The sequence below is a fragment of the Mustela nivalis genome (assembly GCF_964662115.1).
Source record: "Mustela nivalis genome assembly, chromosome: 8".
NCBI classification, from domain to species: domain Eukaryota; kingdom Metazoa; phylum Chordata; class Mammalia; order Carnivora; family Mustelidae; genus Mustela; species Mustela nivalis.
Window position 1 is genome coordinate 103,001,812 of NC_139027.1, and position 26,547 is coordinate 103,028,358.

General features: G+C 42.2%; 1 protein-coding gene across 1 annotated transcript in view; it reads right to left on the bottom strand.

Moving 5' to 3' along the window:
* Window positions 1-26,547, bottom strand: part of PCSK2 (proprotein convertase subtilisin/kexin type 2) — a 270,666-nt gene that overhangs the window by 20,212 nt on the left and 223,907 nt on the right. Inside the window, exons 9-10 of the mRNA XM_082743215.1 lie at window positions 2,913-3,128; window positions 723-823 (exon numbers count right to left, since the gene is read on the bottom strand). Of these exons, the coding sequence (XP_082599341.1) occupies window positions 723-823; window positions 2,913-3,128 (317 nt within the window). The remainder of the gene's footprint in view (window positions 1-722; window positions 824-2,912; window positions 3,129-26,547) is intronic.

A 26,547-nucleotide genomic window follows, 5' to 3' on the forward strand; every position in this document is an offset into this window, starting at 1 on the left:
GCTCCCAGCACCTAGGTGATGCTTGAAGCCCACATGCAGCCTGGGCATATGTGCTCCCAGCACCTAGGTGATGCTTGAAGCCCACATGCTCATTCCTCAAACCCAGGGTCAGCCTCTGGCTTGCCCTAAGGGAAGACAAAATGGCAGATGGGCAGGAACCTCTGCTGAGGATCAAATTTAAGGTGTGTCCAGCAACAGCAACACGTGGCTTCTGGAATGGGATGGTAAGAACCGAGAGGACAGCCTCCTCTTACCTGTAGCTTGGAAGGTTTCTCAGTAAAGTCCATTTCCTGGTCTACCTTGCATCAGTGTTGAAAGAAAACTCACCTTATAAGTTAACAAATCTTGAGTGAGAGTACCCTCCTTGTCACGGGTTCTGAAAGAGCTTGCTGGATACCAGTTTGGCAATAGTTTTCCTTCATTTAGCTGATTGTATTATTGGAGTAAAACAGCCAGAGGATCCGGAGAGGATAATACGATGATTTTCACAAAGAAAGAAAGATCTGTGTGTCCCTGCTTGGTTCTGAGCTCTCCTAAGTATGTTATTTGTGGACTGTGTGTGTTTATCATCTAGGGCCCATGGTTGTTTTAGAAATGTCCATCACAATTCACTGGCCCTGACTCTCCACAGGCTCCCACACCCACTTTTGCCTCCACGGGCACCTGGGATTGGGTGGAGAGACACATGTTAGTCCACCCTCTGCCCCGAGATGGAAACATACTTAGCCTCTAAAGCCAGTGCAAACACTCCAGCTGCCTCAGGTGCAGCTGCGGATGTCCCAGAATGCCTCAGGGTGCAGTTGCCATACAAATCTGTAGTCGCCTGAAAGGGAAGATGTTCAGTAATGAGTGAAGAGGTCACTCTACTTCGAATCCCCAAACAATAGGAAGCAGAGGATGATCTGTTTCTTTGATTTAAACTCTGCCTTGTTCTGAAGAAGATTAAGATAAAGGTAACAATAGGTTTAGCATCCATTTGTCTATCTTGCCACACATTTTATTTGAGCTTCCTAGTGGCCCATTCAAAAAGGGACAATCAGTTATAGTTATAGTGTTCACAAGATAAAAAGAAGTCAAGTGTTTCACGAGATAAAAAGAAGTCAAGTGTTTCAAGACAAGCATATTTACAGTTATTCCAGAAACTAGAGAGACATAAACCCTTATAGGTGGAAAGTGACAAGTTGGTACTATCACCAAGTCCATGCAATGGGGAGGACCTTTGCACTGGGATTGGTTTGGAAAACCCAGATGCCATTTCATCATTTTTTTCTGTTCATAAATGAAAGGGTATCCTTCCCAAAGATGAAATAAAAAACATGCTCAGCTGAAGTTTGCCTAGAAGGACAGGCCATTAAAAAGAGAATGTTTCTCTATATCTTATGAAGAGATGCTGGGACTCATGGAGCCAAGATAACAGATGTGTGAGAAATTGTTTCCACAGTTCTTAAGTGGGGAAACTGATCAAACAGGTTTTAAAGGACTTTCTCAAAGAGAAAAGAAAGCCCTCATTTTTCAATGGACCGGGGTGAAAGCCAGGGTTTTCCTTATGATCACATTTAAGCCACATGAATTCTCCTTCCTCTGTCTGTAGAATCCTCATATGGGCCTATTATTTTGAAGGACAAAGTAGTAGGGAGGTTTAAGACATCTATTGGGGAAAATTACAATATTCAGTTAGAAGTCAAGGCCCTTCCCCAGTCCAAGCAGAGAGTCAGATAAGGTTGAGGACAAAGTGACACCCTTGAGGTAGGGAGTGACACTTTCTAGGGGGAGGTATGAAGCATCACAAGCACAATAGGATTGGGGTCTCCCTCGCTTCGTTTTTGCTCTGCTCTTTTCCCTTTCTGTCCATAGAGTTCCCCCAAGATAGGAGAGGCTGAAGCCTCCTTCTGCTCGTTGTTCTCCCCAAGACCAAAGAGAGCCAGGTCAAGTCTGTGTCCCTTCCGGGTCACGAGACCTCCTGGCTCACACGAGAGTCAGGCCAGCTTGCCAAGGCAGAGTCCAGGCAGGAATTTGGGACTGGAATTCTGGTTGGTAATGACGATTGTGTTCTGAGCTCCTTTCCTCCCTTGGGGGACCCCAGCGGAGGTAGGCGGCCAGTCGAGCTGTAGCTCAGCAGGACTACGGAACCAGCTCCCAAATTCCAGGCTGGAAGTTCTACGGAAAGGGTGATATGTGAGTGAACTACCCAGAGAGAGGAAGAGATCCAAAAAAATTCATTATGTTCTCCAGATAAATATTTTAAGGGGACTTGGAAAATTCACCATATTACCAAGATGCCCAGGAAGGGAGTGCTGCTCAGAAAAATATAATAAATAATCCAAGTCTGGGATTTTTAAGCTTTTTGTTTCCTCAATCATGGACATATTTTAAAATATGGTGAAAACCATTACTGTTGCCTTGAAAAAATTCATGTGTGCATTGGAGGGCTTATGAACTTAGAGAATTCCTCCAGTGGAGGCTATTTTTTAATTGCTGTAATAAATGGATGGGTTCTTGGCTCAGATGGCACGATGGCCCAGTTGTTAATATTAGCTCTTTAAAGTGGTGTGCTGAGGCAACTTTTTGATCATCAGAGTTCACCACTTTTTGCAAGGCAAAACAATAAACAAGAAAAACAATCTATGGAAAATGAACTGGAAAGAGATCACAATTATTGCTTCCAACTTGCACATCCCGTGGCTCTACATTGGTAATAAAGCATTATCAGGCCTGGAAGACAATGAATCTTCAGAGCCTCCAAACAGGTGCAGGCCCTTTGAGGGTAGGAGGGGAGAGCCCCTTCCTCCCGTGACGTCATTCAGTGGTAGTGCACGACGTCACCCAGTGTCTGCAAGGCACCCAGCGTCTGCACAGCGTCAGGCAGCCAGGGTACACTCCACTGCCTCCCCAAGGGTGGGGGCCACACTCACCACGCCGGCCTCGGGGTTCCTCTTTCTGCCGTTGCTAAAGGTGGAGGCCAAGGTGGAGGAACAGCTCTCGTCATACAGGGCGGTCCTGCCGTCATTGATGGCCGAGTTGATGGAGATGGTCCACATGCTGGAGGCGTAGCCGTCACAGTTGCAGTCGTCGTAGCTGCCACCATCCCCGGAGGCCCACACGTAGATGCTGCCTTTGCCGCCTCGGCCCTGGGGTGGGGAGGGGGGCAGGGAGAGAGGCCACTAGGTTCCATGCGTGCCTGCCCCGGGGCTGCTGGGGTCCTGCCCAAGAAAGAGGCAGCCACCTGAGGGAGCTCAGGACCTAGCCTTCCTCAGCAGCTCGCTGTGATTTTGTCCCCCTGAAAAACCACGCTCCTGCCCCTGAGGTCTTGAGCATTCTCGTTCTTGTGTCGGGAAGTTACCCTAATTTACTGTCTGAGGTGGGGGGTCACAGGTTAAAATTTACAAGTAAACTTCTTTTAAAAAGCTGTACTTTTTACTCTAGTGAAAAAAACCAGAGTATATTAAAAAGAAAATTAAGGAAAAACCCTTCCTACTTGTAATCATTACTCCTCTATTCCTGTTCCTCCTTTCAGACACTTTTCAGCAAAAATGTAAATGTACATATAGGTTTATATTTAGCTCTCTAAGAGGTCAAAGATATTTATATATCTCTTTGATTTTATATATCGCTTATAAATGCATTTACATATATATAGATGCACATTTTACTCCAAAATATAAAAATCTTGCAAATCATATATATATACATGTTCATGTGTATATATATATTTTTTTACCTGATTGGATCATACTAGAATTCTTTTGGGGGGTTGGGGTGGAGGGAGAGGGAGAAAGAGAATCCCAAGCAGGCTTCACGCCCAGTATGGAGCCCCACATGGGAATCAACCTCATGACCCTGACATCGTAACTTGGGTGGAAGTTAAAAGTCAGACTCGTAACTGACTGAGCCACCCAAGTGCCCCTAGAATTCCTTTAAACACAGTAGTATATGACATTTTAATCTGTGTAAGGGAACACCAAATATAGGAAGAAAGTTTAACATAAATAAAAATAACTTCAAATACATAATGATATGCACAGTGATTACTGCCCTATGCTAATTAGTTATGAACGGTAAGCTTAGTTACAAATACCTACTTCACCTTGTTCTTCTGTTCAACCACGTTCTTATTGTGTATGTGTTTCTTTTCCCGTTCTGTCTTCCAGGACTATTCGCTTTATCTCCACAACCCAGAAGTGGCCATTCCCTCTGGCTTCCTATGTTCTGACCCTGGGGGCAGTTGGGCAGGGGCTCCTCTTGTTCCCCTGCAGGCGAAGTGTGTACAGCAGAGCAGTGGTGTGGGTAGTGAGCACAGGTGTACAGCCTGGCCCAGGGTGGCTCTGTAACCCTCAAGGGCAAGAAGACACACTGCTGTGGCAGAAAAAGTCTGTCCCTGCATGGCCACCAGGGCACTATGGTCCTGACTCAAGGGCATCCAGGCAGAGATGTCAGAAGGCTAGGAGATGACCTGATTACCTCCAAGATCTGTCTGCCATCTGACAGTGAGAAAAGACATTTCGATTGCTTCTAATAGGACTTGGAGTTAATCAGCCCGTGGCTGACTGAGTTGATACATCAACAAAGATTTATTCAGTCGCCAGTTGAGAACGGCCTGCAACGTCTTGGTCAATCTATACTGGAAAACGCCATCGAAACCAGCTCTCAGAAACCAGGACAGAGAGGGAAGTGTACCATCCTGAGAGCTGGTACAGGGGATGGCCCTCTCAAACAGACTCAGACTGGGCTCAACATCAAGCAGTGGCAGCTGATGAAAGCAGAACAGGTGTGAATTCGTGTGAGTGGGCAAAGCCCACCAGATGTGGAACTTCCCCAGACCCAAACCACAGTTGGGCTACTAGTGCGAAAAAGAAACCTTTGCAAAGAGGAAATCAGCACCTTGTCACTGTGGTGTCGGGTGTGCGGGAGACAATTGTGACTCTCATTTGTCAGGCTTCTGTGTATTTATGCCTTCTTTACAATGACTTTGTAGTCCTGCCCTTGAATCTGGCTTCTCGTCTTTGCTTTGCTCGAGAGAAAGGGGTGGAAAGTAGTGCTGTTGTCAGTTCCAAGCATAGGTCTCAAGAAGCTCTGTGCCTATTTCTTCTCTCTCAATTCTGTCGCACGTGAAACAAACCTGTTAGCCTTCTGGTTGATGATAGAGCACAGTCAGATTCACTGCCCCGACAACACCCAGCAGACGTGAAGGAGACCACCCCAGACAAGCCTGTCCGTAGTTCACCCCCCAGGCTGACCACAGGTGCACGTGTGAGACCAGCTCCGAGGAGCTGAGGCTGGCCCAAATCGGCAGAAAAACCCAGCAGATCTAGAGACCCGGAGTAGGATGTGAATCGTGGTTACTTTATTGTGTTTTGGGGCAATTTGGCAAGCTGCTGGCTCACAGAGGGCAACTGTCAGCCTATTTCTTAAGAGTAAGCCACAAACATCAGTTTTGCATTGTACTGTCAGACCTGCCCACAAGAATACTGGGGTTCCTAGGAATATTAAGCTTTGTTTTCCTAAGGGGTGTGTGTGTGTGTGTTACATCAGGTAACAGTAGTTACATCCATGGTACTAGTGATTCGGTATCAGCACCAAATAGTCTCCAAATAGTCTGGGGACAGTCGCATGGGAAAAGGGTATCTATAGAAGGACTAGAGGTGTACTTCTCATAGCCACATGGGATGGGTCTGTGATTGGCACACCTCATTTTCCTGTAAAAATGATGCCCCAAGATCCAGTTCTGCTCCTAGCTCCTACTGAACAGGAGCTGGGCAGAAACAGAGAAAGAACAACTAGGACCCATATTGCAACAATAATCAGTGGGACAATACCGTGGAAGAAACCAAGATGATAAATAGAAGCAGCACTACTAGGCCACTTACTGTATCCCAGGTACTGCTCTAAGTACTTAGTACAAAGTACTAAGTAACATATTTAACTACACGTTAATCCTTACAGCAAGCCTACACGTGGCACCATTTATGTTAGCCACACAAAGGATAAAAAACATAGAAAGAAACTCAAAAAATGAAAAAAAAAAAGGACAAAAAGAGCTAAGGACTAAATAAGACTTTGAAACTATCTGGAGGGACACAGATGAAGATTTGACCCAATGGAAAGACACATCAACCCATCATGCTCTTGGATAGAAAGAAAGCATCCCAGAGATGGCCATTTTCCCCAAGTCAACTTATAAATTTAACATCCTAATACATGTACTGTATCAATCAAGGTTCTGTCAGGCAAATATTGCCACTCTGGGCAGTTCAACAGAGGAAATTTTATCCGGAGAACAGGTGGTAAAGGAGAACCAAAGCCCCACTGGGGTGTGAGAAGCTCACCCAGACACTCGGAAGGCAATGGCGTAGCAGTCTTCACGACAGGAGGGAGAGGGGCCCTCGAGAGTGGGCTGTCTGCTGACACCCTCCCAACCCTTGTTTGGTAGTGCAGGTCAGATTTGCCCCGACCCTTTATTTACCGGAGTTCCCTTCTCCCCTCCTGCTTTAATTTAATTTTTTTATTTTTTTAAGAAAGCAAGTGCATTTTGATGAAAAAAAAAATACATGGTACAGCTTTACTTTGGATTCTGTCTTTGAACCAGGGGTCTCTTTGAACCAGAGTTTAGTGGGATTAGATTAATGTCTCTCAAAAGTTTTCATGAAATGAGTTTCTCACCTGGGGGAGATTTTGTGCTCCGATGGGCCATGGGACACCACTGGGAGGCATTTTGGATGCTCATTGCTAGCATCTAGTGGGAAGATGTGTGTGCATGCACTATGAGCTTCTCATGGATAGAGGCCAAGGTGCTGCTAAGCTTTTATGAGGCACCAGACAACCCCCTACTACACCCACCCCCACACAAGGAACAACCATCCTGCCCAAAGTGTCAGCGGTGCCAAGGCTAACACTCTAACCTATTGGCAAAAGGCTAAAGTTAGTTGGAACTTGTTTTTATTTTATTTTATTATTTATTTTATTTTATTTTATTTTTTAAAGATTTGTTTATTTAAGAGAGAGACAGAGATAGTGACAGAGATAGTGAGAGAGAGCATGAGCGGGGAGGAGAGGGAGAGGCTCTCACTGAGCAGGGAGCCTGATGCGGGGCTCAATCCCAGGACCCTGGGATCATGACCTGAGCCGGACGCAGAGGCTTAACCCACTGAACCACCCAGGTGTCCCTTGAACTTGCTCTTTTTAAGGGCATAGCCTAAAGCAGCCTCTCACAAGGCTTAAATTTCTTTTTTTTATTATTATGTAATCAATTTGACATGTTATATCTTGCAAACTTAAGGTGGACAGTGTATTACTTGGATACTTTTTTTTTTTTTTTAAAGATTTTATTTATTTATTTGACAGACAGAGATCACAAGTAGGCAGAGAGGCAGGCAGGGAGACAGGCGGAAGCAGGCTCCTGCTGAGCAGGGAGCCCAATGCAGGGCTTGATCCCAGAACTCTGGGATCATGACCTGAGCTGAAGGCAGAGGCTTTAACCCACTGAGCCACCCAGGTACCCCTACTTGGATACGTTTATGTATTATAATATGACTGCCATTGAAGCAAGATTGATCATATTCCTTCATTAGAGTGCCATGTAATTTCTGTATCCATTATACTGTGCACTGGATCTCTATGGCTTCTTTGCTACTTGTTACAAGTTTGTACCCTTAAACACCATCAGTTTTAGTTCCCCTTCCCCTCCATCCCAGGGTCACCACCATTGTACTCTTTGTTTTTGTTTTTAACAGGTTTGACTCTTTCAGATTCTACACATAAGTGACATCAAATGATACTTGCATTTCTCTGTTAGACTGCTCTCATTTTGCATAATGTGTTGTTGCAAATGCCAGGATAGCCTCCCTTTTCATGGCCAAATAATATTCCATTGAATACATAATTCACATTTTTAAAAAAAAAGTAGTCTCAAGAGCTTGAACTCATGACCCTGAGCTCAAGACCTGACCTGAGATCAAGAGTCAGATGCTTAACTGACTGAGCCCCCCAGGTGCCCTGGGATCCACAGCTTTTTCATCCATTCATCCAGGGATGGGCATTTGGGTTGTTTCCATATCTTGGCTATTGTGAACAATGCTGTGATAAAAATGCAAATGTCTTGTCAAAATCTGTTTTCCTATTCTTTTAGATATAAACCCAGAGGGGGAATTGCTGGATTGCATGGTAGAATCTATTTTAACTTTTTTTGAAGAGTCACCATATTGTTTTCCATAGTGGTTGCACTAATTTGCATTCCTACCAACAGTGCACAAGCGCTCCCTTTTCTCCACATCCTTCTTAGCATTTGTCTCTTGTGTTCTTGATGCTAGCCATTCTAACAGGAGTGAGATAACATTTTGTTGTGGTTCTGATTGTATCTCCCCAATGATTAGTGACCTTAAGCATCTTCTCACATGCCTAGTGGCCATTTGTATATCCTCTATGGACAAATGACTATCTAGTTCTTTTTCTTCTTCTTTCTTTTTTTTTTTTTTTAAAGATTTTATTTATTTATTTATTTGACAGATCACAAGTAGGCAGAGAGGCAGGCAGAGAGAGAGAAGGGAGGAGGCAGGCTCCCCACTGAGCAGAGAGCCCGATGTGGGGCTTGATCCCAAGACCCTGAGATCATGACCTGAGCGAAAGGCAGAGGTTTTAACCCACTGAGCCACCCAGGTGCCCCTAGTTCTTCTATTTTTAATAGAATTTGTTTTTTTATTAAGTTGTGTGAGTTCTTTGTATATTTTGGATCTTCACCCTTTATCTGATACATAGTTTGCAAAAATTTTCTCCCATTCTGTAGGTTGTTGTCCCACTTCGTTGTTTCTTTCTTTCTTTCTTTTTTTTTTTTTTTTTAAAGATTTTATTTATTTGACACAGAGAGAGAGATCACAGGCAGAGAGGCAGGCAGAGAGAGAGGGGGAAGCAGGCTCCCTGCTGAGCAGAGCTCTATGCGAGGCTCGATCCCAGGACCTTGAGATCATGACCTGGGCTGAAGGCAGAGGCTTAACCCACTGAGCCACCCAGGCGCCCCCCACTTCGTTGTTTCTTTTGCTGAGCAGAAGTTTGGAGTTTGATGTAGTCCCATCTGTTGGTTTTTTGCTTTTGTTGTTTTTTTTTGTTTGTTTGTTTTTGTTTTTGCTTTTAGCATCATGTACAAAAAAATCATTACCAAGACCAATATTGATGAACTTCTTCCCTGTTTTCTTCTAGGAGTTTCATGGTATCAGGTCTTATATTTAAATCTTTGATCCATTTTAAGTTAGTTTTTGTGAGTGCTGTGAGATAAAGGCTGGTTTCATTGTTTTGTATGTGTTTCTCCAGTTTTCCCAAAACCATTTGTTGAAGAGATGATCTTTCCCCAGGGTAATGTAGGCTTCCTTGTTGAATATCAGTTGACCTTATATGCCAGCATTTAATTCTGGGTTGTCTATTCTGTCCCATTGGTCTATGTGTCTATTATTGTGCCAGTACCATACTGTTTTTATTACTGTGTCTGTGCAGTACTGTTTAAAATCAAGAAGTGTGATACCTCGGGGCACCTGGGTGGCTCAGTGGGTGAAGCCGCTGCCTTCAGCTCAGGTCATGATCTCGGGGTCCCGGGATCGAGTCCCGCATCTGGCTCTCTACTCAGCAGGGAGCCTGCTTCCTCCTCTCTCTCTCTCTGCCTGCCTCTCTGCCTACTTGTGATCTCTCTCTGTCAAATAAATAAAATCTTAAAAAAAAAAAAAACAAATGTGATACCTCTAGCTTTGTTCTTTTTTCTCAGGATTGCTTTGGCAATTGCTTTTGTAGTTTCACACAAACTTTAGGATTGTTTCTTTGGTATTTTGATGGAGATTGTATTGAATCTGTAGATGGTTTTGAGTGGTATGGCCATTTTAACAATATTTATTCTTCTGATCCACAAGCATGGGATGTCTTTCATTTGTGTCTTCAGTTTCATTGAGCAAAGTCTTGTAGAATTCATCGTACAGCTCTTTAACTTCCTTAAGTTTATTCCTAAGTATTTTATTGTTTTTGATGCTATTTTGATTGGGATAGTTTTCTTTATTTCTTTTTTCCAGTGTCTTAGTGTAAAGGAATGCCACTGATTTTTTTTTTTTTTTTTTTAAGGTGCCACTGATTCTTGTAAGCTGATTTTGCAGTCTGTCACTTGACTGAAATCATTAATTCCAACAGTTTGGTGGCCTCTTTGGGATTTTTCTCTAAAAACATCATATCATCCTCAAATAGCAAAAATTTTACATCTTCCTTCCTAATTTGGATACTTTTAATTTCTTTCTCTTACCCTAACTGTTGTAACTAAGACTTCTAATACTATATTAAATAGGCGACCTTGCCTTGTTCCTGATCTCCGAGGAAATCTTTTCAAATTTTCTCCGTTGAATATAATGTTAACTGCGGGGTTGTTGCCTTTATTGTGTTGAGGTATGTTCCTTCTATATCCAATTTATTAAGATTTTTTATCCTGAAATGATATTGTATTTTGTCAAAAGCTTTTCCAGTTATCTGTTGAGATACCATGTGGCTTTTATCTTCATTTTGTTGATGTGATGAATTACATTTATTGATTTGCATGTGTTGAACTACCCTTATATCCCAAGAGTAAATATCACTTGATCGTAGTGTATAATGCTTTTAATGTATTCTTGAATTCAATTTGCTAATGTTTTGTTGTGAACTTTTGCATCTATATTCATCAGGGATGTTGATCTAGAGTTTCTTTTCTTGTGGTATCCTTACCTGGTTTTGCTATCAAGATAATGCTGTCTTCCTAGGATGAGTTTGAAGGTGTTCCCTTTTCTCAATGTTTTGGAAGACTTTGAGGAGGATTAGTGCTAATTCCTCCTTAAAAGTTCAGTGGAATTAACCAGTGAAGTCATCTGGCCCTAGAGTTTTCCATGTTGGGAGTTTTTTCATCATTGACAATTTCTTAATTCATTACTGATCTGTTCAGGTTTTCTGTTTTTCTGATTCATTCTAGGTGTGTTGTGTGTTACTATAAATTTATCCATCTGTACCAGGTTATGTAATTTGTTATGTATTTGTCTGTAGTAGTCTCTTGTAAGTCTCTGTATTTCTGTAGTATCCATAGTAATGTGTCCTCTTTTATTTCAAGTTCTATTTGAGTCTTCTCTCTCTCTCTCTCTTTTTAGTGTAGCTAAGGAATTAGTCTAGCTGTCATTATTGTTTATCTTTTTAAAGTAATGGTTTTTAGTTCTGCTGATTCTTTCTGCTGTTTTTCTGGTCTTTGTTTCATTTATTTTTGCTCTTTTATTTTCTTTCTTCTGTTATCTTTGGGCTTGACTAGTTAGTTCCTTTTTTTTCCCCTTAATTTCTTAATATGTGTTAATTGCTATAATCTTTCCTCTTAGAACTGTTTTTCCTGCATCCCACAAAATTTGATATGAAGTATTTTCCTTTTAATATGTCTCAACATAATTTGTCTTCCTTTTGATTTCTTCTTTGATTCATTGGTTATTTAGAAATGTGCTATTTATTTTCCACATATTTGAAGATCTACTCACTTTCTTCTGGTTGACTTCCAATTTCATGCCATTGTGGTCAGAGAAGATAGTTGATGTGATGTCAATCTTCAATTTTCTAAGATTAGTTTTGTGGTCTATCATATGATCTATCCTGGAGAATGTTCGTGTGCACTTGAGAATGTGTATTCTGTTGTTGTTATTTCTACTGTTTTTCTGGTCTTTGGAGACCAGAAAGTGTCTCCTATATGTCTCTATATGTCTCCTAGGTCCATTTGTTCTACAGTGTGGTTCAACTCCAATGTGTTCTTGTTGATTTTCTGTCTGCACAATCTCTCCATTGCTGATAGTGAGATATTGAAGTCCCTCACTGTTATTGTACTATTGTATAGTCCTCCCTTGGGAGTTGTTAGCATTTGCATAATATATTTTGGTGCTCAGATGTTGGAAGTGTATATATTTATAATTGCTATAATCTTCTTGATGAACAGAGGTTCCCTGACTTATGATGGTTTGACTTATGGTTTTTTGACTTTTTGATGGTACAAAAATGATATTCATGGATGGAAACCGTGCTTCAAATTTTGAGTTTTTAATCTTTTCCCAGTCTAGTGCTATGCAGTACGGTACTGTCTCCTGAGAGCAGGTAGCAGTAGCGAGGTGCAGTTCCCAGTGGCAACGCAATCATGAAGGCCAACAACTGATATACTTACAGCCATTCCGTACCCATATAGTCATTTTGTTTTTCACTTTCAGTACAGTAGTCAAAAAATTACCTGAGATATTCAACCCTTTATTATAAAATAGGCTTTGTGTTAGATGATTTTGACCAACTATGGGCTAATGTAAGTGTTGTTAGCACGCTTAAGGTAGGCTAGGCTAAGCTAGCATGTTTGGTAGGTTAAGTGTATTAAATGCATTTTCAACTTATATTTTTAACTCGTGATGGGTTTATCAGGATGTAACCCTCTCATAATTCTGGGAAGATTTTTTATTGACTCTTTTATCATAATTATATAATGTCCCACGGTGTCCCTTGCTACCAATTTTGGCTTGAGGTCTCTTTTGTCTAATAAAAATATGTCTACACCCACTTTCTTTTGGTTACCATTTCTTGGGGTAGCATCCTCTGCTCCTTCACTTTTGAGTCTATGTTTTTCTTTGGAGCTGAGAAGAGTCTCCTGAAGGCAGCATACATTTGGGTCTTTGTTTTAATCTATCCAGATGCTCTGTTCTTTTTGATTGGTGGGTTCAATCCATTTACATCTAAGGTGATTATTGATAGATGAGGACTTACTATTGTCATTTTATCTTGTTTTCAGGTTGTTTTGAATCTCCATTGTTTCTTTTTCTTTCCTTTATTTACTTTTTAGGTTGGTGGTTTTCTATGATAATTTATTCAATGTCCCACCTGCCAACCTTTTTAAGTGTTTTGTCTTTGATTTAGATTTCGTTTTGTAGTTCCCATGAGGTTTACGTAAAACATCTCATAGATGAAATAGTCCTTTTTCTGTTGACAGCAACTTACCTTCATTTGACTCTACAGGTTCCGGCATTTTCCTCCTTTCCTTTTATGCTTTTGTTGTCACAAATTAGCTCCTTTTATGCTGTGAGTTTGCGGTAGCTATGTTTATTTTTAATGCTTTTCTCTTTTAAACTTTATGCTACAATCATTTAATACCCTAGTCTAAAAGAGGGTTATAATTTTTACTTTATCCATCACTTTAGTAAAAATTTGGGGTATTTTTGTCTTTTCATTTTAGGTAGAAGAGCCACTTTCAACATTTTTAAATATTTTTTTATGGTAGGTTAATAAAATTAAATAAATAATTTAATATGATAAAATAACTAATATGATAAAATAATAAAATAATTTAATATATAAAATGATTCTTTTATGGTAGGTTAATTTAAAAAAATAGTTTTTTTTAATGGTGCTTTTTAAACGGTAGGTTCAATGGTGGTGAACTTCCTCAGCTATATGTTTGCTTTTTTCCTTCATTTGGGAGGGTCAATTTAATGGATAAAATATTCTTGGTTAGAGATTTTTATTTTTCAATACTTTGAATATGACATTTCACCCTCTCCTGGCCTGTAGAGTTTCTGTTGAAGAAATGTGCTGATAATCTAATAGGGGTTCCTTTGTAGGTTACATTCTTGTCCCCTACCCTGGCTGCCTTAACAGTCTTTCTTGATCATCAATTTTTGACAGCTTCATAATAATAGGTCTTGAAGAGGGTCTTCCTGCATTCAGATAGTAAGGTGACATATTAGCTTTGTGGACCTATTAGCTTTGGCTAGTTCTTTCCTCAGGTTTGGGAAATTTTCAGCTACTGTTTCTTTAAGTAGCCCTCCTGTCTTCCTCTCCTTCTCTTCTTCTGGTATACCCATTATTCTTATGTTTGTCCTCCTAGGAGAGTCTGATAGTTTTTTCTTTGTTTCTTAAAAATCTTAGTTCTTTCTCTTCTTCCACCTAAATAATTTCTAGATTTTGATTTTTCCAGCTCACCTATTTTCTCTTGTATCTGATCTATACTATTTCCAGTACTTTCTAAAGCATTCTTCATCTCATCTACTGAGCTCTACAGCTCCAGAATTTCAGTCTTCTTGGCAAAGTACTCCTTCTCTTTATTTTGTTCCTAAGTTCATTAAATTGCCTTTCTGAGTCTTCTTGGAGCTTGCTGAATGGCTTCCTAACAACTACTTTGAGTTCTCTATCAGATCCTAATCTTCTGTGATTTGGAGACTGGTTGCTGGGGAACTATTATTTTCTTTTGGTGATACCTTATTACTGTGATTTTTTTCATGGTGTTTGATGAGATGTGCCTCTGCTGGCACATTCGAAGTAGTGAATACCTTTCTCATTTTGGTAAAGTTTTGTTTTCCTTTGATTTTAATAGTTCAAGAGGTTGGGAATTAAAGGCCTTTCTTTTGGTTTCCAGAAGGTGGCGATATAGCACAGATTCCCCCCACCCCCACCTGCCTCCTCCTCTCTTCCCTAAGGGCTTTACGGCTGTATTTGGGAGCACACACTTTCCACCCTCCACCTGCTCTTCTGGAGGGATCACTGAAGCTGTCACAGTCATTTGGGCAGGGGGGTCATCATCAGTGCTGAGGTTGTCAGGGTCGCTGGGACCGCTGCCGGGTGTGCTGGGATCATGGGTGCTGCTGCTGTCCCGGGTTGCTGGGGTTATCTTGGTCTCTGGGGCCACTGCCACTGCCAGGGTCACTGGGGTTACAGTCACCACTGCTGGTGCTCTCTGCGTTCTGCTGCAATGTTCTTGACTTTGTGTCCTCCACAAGGTCCAATCCACCCACCTTCAGGTATACAGATGTTAGATTCTCTCTGGAGTCCTGGTGTGCTGTGCAGAGGGGCCTTTATTGGGCTATGGATGCCCTACTTATAAATCAAAGGGCAGAAACAGGGCACCTGGGTGGCTCAGTGGGTTAAAGCCTCTGCCTTCGGCTCAGGTCATGATCTCAGGGTCCTGGGATCAAGTCCTGCATTGGGCTCTCTGCTCAGCAGGGAGCCTGCTTCCTCCTCTCTCTGCCTGCCTCTCTGCCTACTTGTGATCTGTCTCTGTCAAAGAAATAAATAAAATTAAAAAAATTAAAAAAAAATCAAAGGTCAAAAACAAAGGGATTGACTCACCCTGCCATGATGCTGACATCACTCCCCCCCTTGCAAATGCCTTAAAAGTTCATGCAGATTTTGTATTTTGTTCATAATATAAAAAATAATGTCTCAAATTGCTTACCGTCAGCTAAAGTAAAGTTCTAGCCAGAGACTGGTGCTGTAGCTCTATGTACCCCTGCCCAGCACATCACCAGCCCTAGGAGGTGAAAATCCCACTTTGAGAAGAATGGGGTCAAAGCGAGTCAGTCCCTCTTGCTCACACCAATGTGTAGTGATCTGGGCAAATGACCAGACCAGGCTCCCACCCACTGGTATTACCTGCTTGCAGATACCAGGGAGGGAAGCCTCTTCCTAAACACTCGGTTATACTAATTTTTTGTTTTCCATTCACCTGGACATCTTAATACAACACTGACGTAATTTTTAAAAAAGTTATTGCATTTTTATTGCAAAAATCATGTTTATTATAGAGCAATTGAAATCTAGACCCTGAAGAGGAAAATAAAAATCCTTTATAGTCTTCCACGAATAGAAAATCCCTGGTGATATTTTGTGGATCCCTGCTAGTTTAATATACAAATGTGAAGTATAAGGATAGATTAAAGAATGAAATTAGGATCATAAAATATATCCATTTTTGTGGTCCTGCTTCAAATGTATTTTTACTATAATATAATAGCAAAACATTTCCTGATATAATTAAATATTCCTCTATGTTGTAATTTTTGCTAGTTGTATTAAATAGCCATTCCATAATTTATTTACTCTTTCTCTTACACATACATGGAAGGCTGCTTCTAAGTTTTAAAGTTCTGAATAAGGGGTGCCTGGGTGGCTCAGTGGGTTAAAGCCTCTGCCTTCGGCTCAGGTCATGATCCCAGGGTCCTGGGATCAAGCCCCGCATCGGGCTCTCTGCTCAGCAGGGAGCCTGCTTCCTCCTCTCACTCTGCCTGCCTCTCTGCCTACTTGTGATCTCTGTCTATCAAATAAATAAATAAAATCTTTAAAAAAATTAAAAAAATGAAGTTCTGAATGAACATCATTTTATATATGTCTTTGCATTTCTGTTTATTTCCTTAAGCACATTTTCAGTTTTTAAAAAATATTTTGTTTATTTATTTAAGAAAGAGAGAGAGTACAATGAGAGTGGGAGGAGGGGCAGAAGGGGAGGGATAGGGAGAGAATCTCCAGCAGACTACACTGAACACAAAGTGTGATGGTGGGGCTTGATCTCAGAACCTCAAGATCATGACCTGATCCCAAACCAAGAGTCCAGTGCTCAACCGATTGAGCCACCCAGGTGTCCTAGCAGACTTTCTAAAAGAATTTAGGGTAAAAGGAATGAGTGTTCAAAGATTCTTGATCCATACTGCCATGCTACTACTCTTTATAAAGCTTGTTAACAATTTATTTTTTTTATCAGCAATGTATAAGAATTCCACAATCAGCCCCTGTAGTTCAAGATTTAGAATCATACATTTTCAAAACTAATTTTGCCAATTTTGTGGGCAAAATTGTACCTTGTTGTTTGAGTTATGTATTTTTCCACGGCCAGTTGAGTTTCTTTTTGCATCCTTATTGCTCATTTGTATTGTTGCTTTATAATAGCTTAATAAAGCACCAAGCCTCAAAGATAATATCCTTTGCCTTTTTTTCTTTCATCTTCTTTTTACTGATTTGTTAGAGCTCTTTTTTTTTTTTTTTAAAGATTTTATTTATTTATTTGACAGACAGATCACAAGTAGGCAGAGAGGCAGGCAGAGAGAGAGGAGGAAGCAGGCTCCCCATTAAGCAGAGAGCCCGATGCGGGGCTTGATCTCAGGACCCTGAGATGACCTGAGCTGAAGGCAGAGGCTTTAACCCACTGAGCCACCCAGGTGCCCCAGAGCTCTTTTTATATTAAAGACTTTAGCCAAATTTTTGCCATTTATATTATATATGTATTTATTTAATATGTATTTATTTAATCTTCTATTAAATATATATTGTGTTTTGACTTGCAGAAAATTTCCCACTCTATTGCATAAGCTTATTTTTTTTTTTGCAAATACATATTTTAACTATGAAACAATGTACTGAATTACAGTTATGGCCTTTCTGCACTCACAGTTTGTTGAACAATTTTACCCAAGCTGTTCACAAACATCTTTGACATTGTGTTTGTCCTCACTAGATCCCTGGTTACCTTTTGAGTCACCTAGCAGCTCTTCTGGACTCATTGTAGTAGTCGTTGATGCTATATGACTTATATTTCTAGCTGTCCACTGTCTGGGTCTCTGATCCCCTTGTGGTTGGGTGGGGTCTTGTAAGCCAATTTAATCAATGAGTTTTGAGTGGGAGTGGCTGATACATAGTGTCATTTCTAGGCTGAACTGTTTACTAGTCAATTCCAGTGGCTGTAGAACACCCTCTTTCCCTCTGCACAGTGCCTAGCAAAGTCCCAGCTGTCAGCTCTGTTCCCTGAGAAACTGATAAGCAGAGCCCCCTAGTGGCCATGGCGATGTGTAGCTGAATGAGAAATTAACCCCTGTGATTTGAAGCCTCTGAGCTTTTGGAGCTCTTTGTTACCACAACTTAATGTAGCCTCTCCTGACTGATACAGTTCATCACATTCACTTCCATTTGCCTTCTAGCAGATATAGCATTGAAAGAAATCTCTGTGATGTAGTCCCTGGAATTTTTATCCCAAGCCACAAATAGCCATCTGTATAATATTAGAGCAGCTGCTGTTTTCATTTTTCCTGAAATGTGTATTCTTCCTTTTGACAACTTATCCACCTACTGAAATGCTTTTTACTTTGGGGGATGAATAAAACCTTTTCATCTGAAAAATGCTAAGCACAATGAAAGTAGAGTGAATACTATAATGAATCCCCATGGATCCATTGCTGAGTTTTAACCATGACCAGACTTGCAGAAATTTTGAAAGGTTATATGTAGTAATATTTATTACATATTTTGGTAAATATTTTCCCTTTGCTTTTATGCTTAGAGAGTCCCTCTCTGTCACAATATAAGCGATTAATTATATTCCCATACAGTATATGTCCCATAAAATACAATGGGAATTATATTCCCATTGGGTTGGGTTCATGATTTATCACTTCTACTCTTTTCTGTACTCAGTGCTGGAAGTGGTGGTGAATGCACAAAGGTCCTTAAATGGGGACGAAGGGTGAATGGATCCTCCTGTAAGGAGCTAGGCTTACTTTCAGAAAGCTACTGGATACACCTATAGGAGAAAGGGGCTAGGTCCATTTTATGTTCCTCGAAACCAGACACTGAGACAAGGACCAGGGAGTAGTAGTTAGTTTGGGGAGGGATGATCTCAGGAAGCATGTGTTAGGGGCAGAGGAATATGAAATGGGAAAGGGAGAAAAGCCAGCCAGGTGTGAGCTGATGAGCAGGTTCTCCCTGTGGGGAGCTGGGGTCAGTCCCCCTAAAGAGCTCCTGTGAACCAGCCACCAGGACAGTGCAGCTGGGCAATTGCCCCTGGATCACGGAGTCTGCTTTGTGTCTCCATCAGGTTCCACAGGAGTTCAAGACTGCCCTGGGGGTGTTACAAGTTCCAGAAAAGCCAAACAGAGGGTGGTACATTGCCCTTAATTCTGATTAAATCCTTTACTCAAGGCCATGTTTAATGGTGCCTGCTATTGTTGCCTCTAATTACTACCTGTTTTGCCACATCTAGGCTTTGTAGGGAAGTCTCTTATGCAACCCTGTCTCATTTCTAGAAGGATCCAAACGCACCATGATTAGCCTTTCTGATGTCACTGGAGTTGGTGAATGGTTAACATTCATGTCAATCCCTCAAGTTGACTGGGGTTTTCTCTGGGTTCAGGTAAGTCATTACCATGAATAAAGCCACGGGGAGTGACCGAGTGTTGGCGATTTGACTGGGAAGTGGGACTTTCAGTGCTAAAAATGGGAAACCATCATGGTTGGCCATCCCTTCTCAGGCTGGCCAGTACTTGAAAGGAATCACCCAAAAGCCACCAACCAGTCTCCCATTTCTCTTTATCACAAATGAATGGAGGGACTGTAACTGCAACCATCATTTTAGAGAGTGGGTTGCAGACTCCACACTTTGGCAGCTCCTGCCCAACTATGAACCTTTGCTTGGTTTCAGAGCATAAATCAGGACTCATGGAGTGTTCCTGAGAGTTCCTTGGCATCCATTGCCTTCCAGAGGCCCCTGCACTCACTTCCACCATGTCAGACCCACTGCTCTGATTAAATTCCAGTGGCTGCACTAGGGCTTTGCTCTGCCAATGCCCAGTTCATCACTGTCTCCCTGGGCAGCCCTCCATCTCCCTGGCCTGCCTGGGGCCCTTCAAGCCACCATTTTGCAAATGATCCCTCTTTTGTACTTTCCAGCCCAAAGAGCTAGGTTCTGTGCTTCTGTCCTGTGCAATCCCCCAGGGACTGCCTGATTAACAATCAAAGCTCTGTCTCACTTGTGCTTCAGAGGACTGTCTGTAGCCTTGTCTTTAAATATTCCTGAGATGCTCCCTCCAGTAGCAACCCTGAACCATGATTAATCAGAGGCTGGGATATAGCCATCAGAGCCAGCCACAGACGTACCACAGGTTGCCCTGGGTAGCTGCACTTCCTCAAGTTGTGGAAAGAAGTTCATGAATCAACTGTCACTTTCAAGGCCCTCTACTGTCTAAATGCCTCTTCTGGTTGTCAGGGCAATGTGAGACCCTGTGGTCCCCCAACACGTGGCTCTGATACTCTACCAGTCTCTGCAAGGCCTGAATCTTTCTGACCAGTAAACACATCACCCTACTGGTCCTTTATTACCCAGACAGTGAGGACTCTAAGCCCAGGATTAGGTTTTGTCAAACTGCACTCTGGAGATTGTAGCAGGTGGCAGTGGGCATAAGCCCACATTCCTTAGCCCTTCTGTGCACTGGGGATTTCCAAATGCCAGCACAGGCCTCTCTTTGTAGAAGGGTTTTTTTTCCCCAAGAGCCTGTTCTGCACACCTGCCTCTGGACCAAGAGTGCTGTGCCATTTAGGTTGACCATGACTTTAACCCCAGTTCCCTTGCCATTGGCAGGGATGACTCCAGTGCCTGTTCTGCATGGTTTTCCAGTTTCTCAGTAGAATTAAGCTCCAGTTGTTCCCAGTGGTAGCTGGTTCGATGACACACTCTTCATTGGCCCCTTTCTTCCCTGTCATACCTCCCCCTTCATTACTGGTCCTCCCTTTAGTTCCCAAAGCAACTACATGAACTCAATTCTTGTCTTGGGGTCTGCTTTTATGGGATGCCAAACTAAGAAAGAAGTCAGTTATTGGATATCTCATAATTCAGGGGTCTATGACTATCACCTACTTCCCATATAAAATGTGAAAAATGCTTTTATTGTATGGTCATCATGTAGACTATAAAAAGGAAAAAAACAAATAAAGGGAAAAAATTTTCTTTCTTTTTCCCTTCTTTGCTCCTTGCTGCCTCATTCAAGCATTCACTGAAGAAATATAGAAAATGCAAACTCAGATCTGTAAGGAGCCAGGTAGGTGATGTTTATGTGTGAAACAGAGGTCAGATAATTTGGAGTGGTAGGATCTGTGGCAAACAGTGCATCCCCCAAAAGGTCCTTCAGCCTCCTTTTCCTCTTCCTCTTCCTTTATCATTGCTATGTCTGTCAAACAAAATGTACCCACAAGACGCTAAAATTCAAAGACAAGCACAAGACCTACCTTTGTGAGCTAGGTAATTATTTGCCTCCTTTGTTTCGGTGGAGGCTACCTTTCTGAGACAGACTTCCCTTTAGAGGAGACCAAATAACTGAGAGGAGCTCTTTGCTCATGTATAATACACCAACACGTACAAGATTCTACAATTCTGCCCAAAAAAATGTCACCTTGAAACAAGGAAAGAACCATTCCCACAGCTTGGGGGAAAGTCGAATGAGAAATCATGTATTTTTCATCATACTCACTTCACTTTCTAAAATATTTACACACTGTCATCTGAAGATAAGTCATAACAATTTTTCTCTTTAAGTTTTGGTGCAGTTGGCATGCTTTCCAGAACAATCACACTTGAAAGGGCCTTTCTAGTTGCAGCAGGGGAGGCTACAGATGGAGGAGAGAGACATATCCAGACTTGAGATGTGGGGAGCAGTTCAGAAGTCCATGGGAAATGACAGCAGCCACTCGGGAATTCGCTGCATTGAATGCCATGTGCATCGTAAATTCAGACCGAGGACAGATGTCACTTACATATCTCTCTTTTTGGCCTTGGGTGTCAAAAAATACTTCTCAGTGGAAATCCCTGTCTGCTGGGGAAGGATGACATCTGCCAAGACTTCCCCAGGGTAGTCACCTGGTCCTGGGTCCTTGGATATGCAACCTTTTCTCTCCAGCTACACAGTGAACAACACAGTAACCAAACAAGCTGTTGGTGTATCAAAATTTCATCCTAAAACCTCCAATTCATTGAGGCACTGAAATGGGGCGGCACCACCTCTTCCTACCCCTGCCCCCATCCCGTTGGTAAGCCCTCTCTGTAAATGGTACTGTGCCTTTCAAATGTCAGGGGACCTTGTGGCTCTTAGATGGGCTGAATGCTGATGATGGCACACAGGAATTGTTGCAAGCTTCTCCTTTGAGGAATGATGTTAGAAAGCGAAGGAAGACTGCCTCTCAAGGTGTCAGATGGGAATAAGTTGTAAGTGGATCAATGCTCGGCTGTCTTAGCTATCCGAAAGGGAGCCAGGTGACATCAAGGATAACTGAAAAAGTGACCATGCTGTTTCTGCACTGCTGGAGTCTGGCCAAATCTCCATTCTAAGACTGGAAGGTGTATGGTTTTCTAGATGTGCTGTAACAAAGTGTGGGTGGTGTGGACCACAGAAATAGATTGTCTAGCTATTCTGCAAAGTCAAAGTCAAAGTGTCAGCAGGGAGGGAGAAGGCTGGGAGGGAGAATCTGTTCCAAGACTCTCTCCTAGCTTCTGGGGGCTTCCTTGCCTTATAGAGGCATCGCCCCGATCTCTGCCTTTGTGTTCTCTGGGCGTTCTTCCCGTGTGTCTGTGTCTGAAATTACCTTTTTAATACAGACACTTAGTCATATCAGATTAGGGGACCACCCTGCTCCAGGATGACTTCATCTTAATTAATTACAACTGTAATGGCCCTATTTCCAAATCATGTCACATTCTGAGATGAGGGTTTGGATTTCAACATATAAATTTTGGTGGGGGGGGGCGGAGAAGAATTTCACCCATAACATGGGAGAAGCTCATGGTGTTATATTTCTATTGAGACTTCTGAAAGAATTCAACCGTTCAGAGGAAACTTCCCCTCCAGTGCTCTACAAAGCCTGTGCAATGGTGACAACTGCCACTTGATATTATCAGAACAGAAAAGAAAGAGGCTCTGTTAGCAACCTTCTGACTGACTTCTGACCCTTCAAGTTCTAAACGTGTCCAAAGGACCTACATTTGTTAGTTTTGGAACCTACCAGAGAGAGAAGTATCTCCCCTAATTTGGGGCCAAGATTCCCCCTCAAGCATAGGAGTGGTGGGGGAGATGGAGGCCCTAGTAGAGCTGACAGGTTATGACAAATGAGGCTGCTGGGGGGTCTTGTCTATGCAGACGTAGCACATGAACATAAGCCCTAAGGAAGAGGAACAGTGGATTCAGAAAGGGACACACAAAGAGAGAGAGGCACGAGAGAACAGCCAAGCCCTGTGCCCATGGGAGCTCCCATGGGGATCTCCACATGTGCTGTGGCCAGAATCCTGCAGCCATGTTGGATCCAGAATATATGTCTGGTCCCAGCCTGGATGAGGTCCTGCTCTAATCCATCCCATCGATCTTGTCCCTCATCGTGTGTCCCTATAAGAACCCCCTTAAGCTGAGCCACCTGAGCCCTTGCTCCTGCAGCTCAGAGAAACACCAGAGCATCCAGCTTGGTCATCAGTCCCTTCACCTTACCACCCAGATGAAGATGCACAGTGCCATTACTTCCAGAAAACAAGTCACCTCTACTGTCCTTTCCCAGTCAATGGGGGATTTTCAAAACCACATTATCTTGTGGTCTTAGTATCTTGGGGTTATGAGATACGTATTCTAGAAATCATTTAGAGAAGCACCTCTCAAACGTAAGAGCAACCTTGTTAAAATGCAGACTGTGATACAACAGGTGGGCAGATGGGGCTGAGCTCTGTATCCCTCGCAAACTTGCAGGTGGTCCAGTGGCTGCACAGTGAGGACCACTGATATGGACTATTTTACTGAAGAAGAAAGTGAGGTTTGGAGAACCTAAGTGACTGTGTGAATTCCTATGGCCAACACAGGATGGGATTGAGGTGAGAACTGGGATCTCCCAGCTGTCAAGCTCAGCTCTTTGATTTCATGCCAACTCTTAAAAAAAAAAAGTCCCTGCAACAGAGGCAGACCTCCTTTCATGCAATGCTAGCTGTCTAGTGAAGATGGAGATGGAGATGACAGGCCACAAGAGGGGTTGTGGATGATGCCATCATCCCAGGCCCCATGTGCTTTCTTACATGAGGAGACTATGACAGTCCTGATTGGAAGAGAAATTATGTTTGCAAAGACACAATCGGCCTAGAAAACTATTTGCAAAGATAGCTAGTGCGCTGGGTCAGGCCTGTGGGCCAAGGTTGGTGGACCCCCGCTCTAAAGGATGGCACTTTGTTTGAGTCACTGTTTATTATTGTTTAGGGTGCAGACTCTGTCAAATTTTGTTCAGTGAGATGGTTTAGTCCATTAAAACTAGGAATTGTGGAAGAAAGAAACAATTTGAGGATCCCAAAGTTAGGCTTTTTACAGCTAAATTTAATGGAATCAAATGGAACTCATTTAATCAATTCTTTTACAAATTGTATACTTCCCAGTATACAATTGGGGAGAAAATGGGATAGCAGAAAACTTAGCCTATGAAAACCTACATTGTTAGACACAAATTTGATTCTGAGCTTCCTGTCAGTCAAGAGAAAGAGTGAACCTCAATGAGATAATGTCTCAGAGAGGGTTCACTGGAAGCAGAGTCTGAAGTAGGGACTTGGCCTCACCAGGTGTACTGAGAACAAATACTGAGGGGGAAATCTGCCAAGGAGGGAATGAAACAAGATAGGCAATGAAGGAACCCCAAACAACATGTTCTCAAGTTAAGTTAAGCTTTGGCCTGATTCACTGGAGGTTCTGAGGTAATAAATGACATTTCAGAGTAATCCCTGCTGGGAGCAAGCAGGCTGGTCTCTTCTACCCTGAATTAGTCATTGGTTATGGGCAGCTTCCTGGGTGTGTGTGTGGGCATAACCATCTGGATGAAAGTCTCCCATAGGCCAGGGTAATTCAATTCTCCAGGGAAGGGGAAGTCATGAGTTATCAGCTGGGGGTGCCCCTCAAGGCTGATAAAGGAGATGTAGGTGGGCACCACTGGTGTTCACTATAGTATTTCTATGTGACTTTTAATCTTTCAACCAACAAATGTCACTCACATATTAACTCCATAACTATTGATTGAACAGCTGATCCATCATGTTTTCAAGTGTGAGGCCAATTTCTGAGGATTTTTTTCCCCTAATTAAGAGCTCTTGGAAATATTTCTTTTTTATTATGTTCTCTGAGGATAGTTGGTATGGAAAACATATTCTCTGACCTCAGGAAAAGTATTGAAAAAGTTGGCTTCACTATTATCAAAAGATAAGTGTTGGTGAGGACGTGGAGAAAAGTGAACCCCTGTGCATTGTTGGTGGGAATGTCAATTGGTGCAACCACTGAGGAAAAGAGTGTGCAGGTTCCTCAAAGAGTTAAAAACAGAACTACCATATGACTCAGCAGTCCTACTTCTGGGATAATCTGAAGGGAATGAAATTGCTGTCTTTACGTATCTGCATCCCCAATTTCACTGCAGCATTATTCACACCAGCCAAAACATGGAAACAACCGAATTGTCCATCAATGCATGAATGCATAAAGAAAATACGAGATACACACACACACACTCAGCCATAAAGAGAAGCAAATCCTACCATTTCTGAGAATGTGGACAGACCTAGAGGGCATTATGCTAAGTGAAATTAACCAGGCAGAGAAAAACAAATAACTTGATGGTATCACTTATCTGTACTCTTAAAAAAAGTCAAACTCATAGAAACAGGGAGTTACTAGGGCCTGGGGCGTGAGGGGTGAAGAGGACTGGGGTGACCATACCTAGGTCAAATGGTATAAGTTTCCAGTTATAAGATGAGTAAGTTGTGGGATTGAACAGTGACAATAGTTAAAAATAAAACAAAACACAATGTTGACATTTTCTAACACTTTAAAACAACAACAAAATAGCCTTCAGTTGTCCACTCAAATTTTCTTCAATATTTTTACCTTTCCAAGCTACTGTTGAGTTTGGGGTATTTCGTACACACACCTATCTTAGCAATATAAGTGTACAAGTAATAAGTTCATGTATATTTCACATAGACCTTAAATAACTTAAACAGAACAAATGCATTTTGTAGTTCATTTATAATGGTGCTAATTTATATATCCAAACATGGTTATAACCATTCCATCCATTTGAGATCGGTCAAAATCCAAGAAGAAAACTTTCTAAAAGTTCTTAAAATGCACTTCCAAAGTCTATCCACTAAACGTGACATACTTGTCTTTCTTTCACTTAGGACCTGACAACTCTTACTCCATGTACATGTGGTAATCTTGGGAAATGTGATTCCTATGTCCATGGCTGATTAGACAAGCAAATTCAAAGCATGGAAAGGGCATCACTGTTACCTGATGGCAAGTCCAACCTTGAAGACAAGACTAAGACCAAATAACTTAAGTACTCTTGAGTGGCTGGTGTTGTGGCGCCAATGTGAGGAACTCGGCCCATCCTAAGAGCTCTCGAAGACAAAGAGGTGTGGCAATTCAAGTCTGGAGCTTTCCTCTGGCTGCCCAGGACTGTTGGAGCTGAGACCAGCCATCCCCACTGTGCCCTGTCTGAGTTCTTGACCCACAAGACTAGCAAAACACTGGGCTTTATGTCACAAAGTTTTGGGGAGATTGACAAAACGTTCATAATGACCTGGATAAACATCAACCCTTCCTGGGGAAATTCCCAGTGCCAAACACTGGCGTATTTATTTCATTGACACCTTAAAATGATCCCAGGAGAAATGAATGCTTATCACCATTTTACAGGCAAAATGCAGTAGTGCAGGGAGGTCAAGTCATTTGCAAATACACCTAGACACTGAGTGTCCTAAACGGGACCTGAACCCAGAAGACTCTGATCTTGGGGCCTGGCTCATGTCTTGTTGGAGATGACCCTGCCCTGAGATGGTAGGAAGGGAACTTCTTTCCTCTCACATGAGCAGCTGACTGGAGACACTCCCTTTGGAGACTGTCTTGGTTTCTTCTTCCTTGGCTCTCTCTGTTCCTGGGTTAATCTCAGGGAAGGGCAGCTTCA